The sequence below is a fragment of the Lampris incognitus genome, chromosome 8 (assembly GCF_029633865.1).
Source record: "Lampris incognitus isolate fLamInc1 chromosome 8, fLamInc1.hap2, whole genome shotgun sequence".
Classification (NCBI taxonomy): domain Eukaryota; kingdom Metazoa; phylum Chordata; class Actinopteri; order Lampriformes; family Lampridae; genus Lampris; species Lampris incognitus.
In genome coordinates, this window is record NC_079218.1 from 11,948,942 (window position 1) to 11,953,071 (window position 4,130).

The 4,130-nt window shown below is 43.2% G+C and overlaps 1 protein-coding gene across 1 annotated transcript in view; it reads left to right on the top strand.

Moving 5' to 3' along the window:
* slc43a2b (solute carrier family 43 member 2b) overlaps window positions 1–3,834 on the top strand; it is a 20,934-nt gene extending 17,100 nt beyond the window's left edge. Inside the window, exons 5-8 of the mRNA XM_056285240.1 lie at window positions 469–601; window positions 699–772; window positions 2,370–2,493; window positions 3,564–3,834. Coding sequence (XP_056141215.1) covers window positions 469–601; window positions 699–772; window positions 2,370–2,493; window positions 3,564–3,725 — 493 coding nt within the window. The 3' untranslated portion in view covers window positions 3,726–3,834. The remainder of the gene's footprint in view (window positions 1–468; window positions 602–698; window positions 773–2,369; window positions 2,494–3,563) is intronic.
* The last annotated feature ends 296 nt before the right edge of the window (window positions 3,835–4,130 follow it).

Here is a 4,130-nt window from a genome sequence, read left to right on the forward strand (position 1 = left end):
AATTGTAGTAAAGTACCAAACATCCTGTTGAGTTCACGGTGGCCCAGTGATTAGCACTGTTGCCTCACAGCAAGAAGGTCCTGGGTTCGAACCCAGGACGTCCCAGGTCCTTTCTGTGTGGAGTTTGGATGTCTTCCCATGTCAGCATGGGTTTCCTCCGGGTGCTCCGGTTTCTTCCCGCCGTCAAAAAGACATGCATGTTAGGGTTAATACTCCTGCCTGTGCCCCTGAGCAAGATTAGTTCTTATTCTGTAGTTTACAGCAAAGCTAACTATTACTAGAAAACATTAGCTCTCTCAGCTAGCGTGTAGCTGTTGGCACTAGCAGCTCCCAGCCCGTCAAAGTGGCGAACACAACTCAGACTGCTCATCGTGTGGTGACAGCTTTAGTGTTTCTGACCCCTTTAAAAAGAGTGGCAATGACTGATTTGGCGTGTCTTTTCTGCTTTTTTCCTGCTGCAAATGTTAGGGGCGAGCCAAAGAAGAAGCGCAGAGACAAAAAGATCCAGAAAGTGACCAACGCCTTGAGAGCGTTCATCCTCACTAACCTCCTATTGGTTGGATTTGGAGTCACCTGCCTGGTGCCCAATCTCCCCCTGCAGGTGAGGGGTCCGATTCAGCCACCACCAACCACATATTCATGTCCGTCTTACTCTGATCTTCCAACCATTCATTTTCATTTTGTCCATCTTCTCTTAGATTGTGTCATTCGTCCTGCACACCGTGGTCAGAGGGTTCATCCATTCTGCTGTCGGGGGACTTTATGCTGCTGTGTAGGTCTCATTTCTCCCTCGCTGTGATAGTAAATGTGATAATAAGTGATATCAGGCCCTAAATGAGGGCGTAAAATCCAGTGTACACTTGGCTGCTTGCCTTCAACAAAGCGATACCCGTAGATCCTGAGACATGAATTCAGAGCTTCTCAAAAAACAGCATCAAATTATTTTCAAGTCATGAAGTCATAGTTGTGCTGCCCTCTAGTGGTTAAAGTGTGAACACCCTGCTGTACTTTTGGCAGTGCCCTGATCTCTTTCTCTCTCTCTCTCTCTCTCTCTCTCTCTCTCTCTCTCTCTCTCTCTCTCTCTCTCTCTCTCTCTCTCTCTCTCTCTCTCTCTCTCTCTCTCTCTCTCTCTCTCTCTCTCTCACACTCTCACTCTCACTCTCACTCTCACACACACTCACACACACAAACACAAAGACTATACATTACAAAGACAGAAGGATAATTTCATGACAAGTTTGAACCCCAGTTAGCACTAAGCTAATCTATAACCACAACATAATAACAGAGCACCCGGACAAGTCGGCCATTCTCTCTGATGCGTTTGTGGCCTCGGCCGTAAAAAAGGGAAACAGTCGTGATGTCCAGCGTTAAACTCCCTCACATCACGCTCCATTAACAGCCGTCATCCTCAGCAGTCCTCTGTGTGTCTCTGAAACACTGCCAAGCTTGTACGGAGAAGTGTCGGACAGTCTGTGAATCGCCGACTTCATGTGGCGTTCAGTAGCGTTATCAGCAAAAGCTGTATTCGCCATTGCTGTTTGCGCTTTCTTATACAATCCGGCCTATTTTGATGTAACCCACTAAAGTTAGTCGCAAACCAGGAAGTAAGGGTTGTAGTTTTCACATTCACTCTTCTTCTTTTTTCTTTTTTTTACAATTTTGGTCGAAGTTCACAGACACAGAGAAAACTGCTCAGTATCGTGGCTGCTGATTGGAGGGCCTGCCCTACAACATACATATGTGTATGTTGAAAATTGTGATGGTTTCCCTTTAAACTTTAAAGGGACAGTTACTTGCATATCGCCTGCTAATCATCTGTTACCTGGACTCAGCTACTAGTCAGGCAGCTAAACCCGAGAGTGGCAAAATCGCCACGAGACTCATTGCCAGTCGGTAAAATCAGCTAAATGAGGCTAAATGGCTGAAAACATGAAGCTGCAACCAAGATAAACCGCTTCCTTTCTTTTTCTTCCACCACAACATATACTCTGCTACATAGTACATACTAATTGTATGCACTGCATAATAACAGTACTACACACTATTATTCCATCTAAGCGTGTTTAGTGTGCAGTGTAAACCTGTCATACTATCCTCAAATCAACCAGTGGAAGTGACAGGAAGTGGATAGCTCGCACAACCCATGTCCATGCAAAATCGCCATTTTCTTCTGCAACGGTGTCCAATCCATTTATATCAGGTTTTTGGGTGAAAATATGATTCATCAAGGCATTTTTATTGGGCTGGATTTTTCCATACAAGGACATTTTAATCTAGAATACTGACAGTGGGTACTGCATGAGTATTTAGACAGTTTTCAGTGTGTTGTGGGATGTGAACACGGTGTTTGTTTGTGGACTCCTCAGGTACCCCTCCTCTCAGTTTGGCAGTCTAACAGGCATGCAGTCGCTGGTCAGCGCTCTGTTCGCCCTCCTGCAGCAACCGCTGTTCATGGCCATGATGGGACCCCTGAAGGGAGACCCTCTCTGGGTATGTACACACACACACACACACACAAATACATATTGAGTATGGAAATTCGGTATGACGGCATGGCTCAGGAGGTAAAGCAGATCGTCTAGTAATTGGAAGGTCGCTGGTTCCATCCCCGGCTCCTCCAGAGAGCGTGTCGAAGTGTTCTTGAGCAAGACACTGAACCCCTAACTGCTCCTGATGAGCAGGTTGGTGCCATGCATGGCAGCCTCCACCATCAGTGTATGAATGTGTGTGTGAATGGGTGAATGTGAAGCATACATTGTAAAGCATTTTGAGTGGTCAGTCGACTAGAAAAGAGCTATATAAATGCAGTCCATTCACCTTTTATTTACCATTCCCCTCTCTCTCTCTGCCTCTGTTTCTCTTTCTCTGTTTCTCCTGCACCTCCTCCCTCTTTCTGTCTTTCTCTGTTTCTGTCTCTCTCTTTCTCTCTCTCACACACACACACACACACACACACACACACACACACACACACAGACACACACACACACAGCTTAACATAATCCCAATTCTAACCTTAATCCTAAACCCAAGTGTTAACCCTTAAATAGACCCTTGAAGAGATGAGGACTGGCCAACATTACATTGTATTGCATTATATTGTATTATATTACATTACATTATATTATACTATATTGCATTATTATATATTATATTGTGTTATATTGTATTATATTATATTGTATTATATTACATTATATTGTATTATATAACATTATATTATACTTTATTACATTATATTGTATTATATTATATTATATTATGTTACATTATATTATATTGTATTATATTACATTATATTATACTATATTACATTATATTGTATTATATTACATTACATTACATTATATTATATTGTATAATGTTATATTGTATTATATCATATTATATTATAACAGTAAAAGATGAAATTGGTCCTCACAAATGTAACTGAACAAGAACACACACACACACACACACACACACACACACACACACACACACACACACACACACACACACACACACACACACACACACACGTGGAACTGGCTAACTCTTATGTTGTTTTGTCCCTCCAGGTCAACGTGGGTCTGCTGGGTGTCAGCATGCTGGGCTTCCTGCTGCCTCTCTACCTGGTCTGCTACAGACACTCGCTCTACAGACAGCAGCAGGAGAAGGAGAGCAACGCCAAGATCTACATCAAAATCAACGGCTCAGAGAAGCCAGAGGCCTTCGTCTAGAGAGAGCGAGAGAAAAGAAGAAGAAAAAACAGAGACAAAAGCAGAGGACTTTTTTACAGGGCATCGTCTGTACTCCAGTGATGCACGCATGCGCGCGCACACACACACACACTCATGAACAACAGAAAGCTCTATTATGTACATCACTCTCAAACAAGATATTATTGTCATGTAGGCGTCCTCCACACACACACAAGCAAGCGTCCATACTATATGTATTTTTTTAAAAGTCCATGGAGGAAATCGATGCTGTGGTTGCCATGGAGACAGGCAGTATTGATGGACAAGTCACCAAGGAGTGAAAAAAAAGAAGGAAAGAGAATTCCACGAGGAAAGACTGTGAAAGGAAAGAGGTATTCATCCTCTACATCCCCCCCTAATCCTCGGACTCTTCTTTTAGTCCTT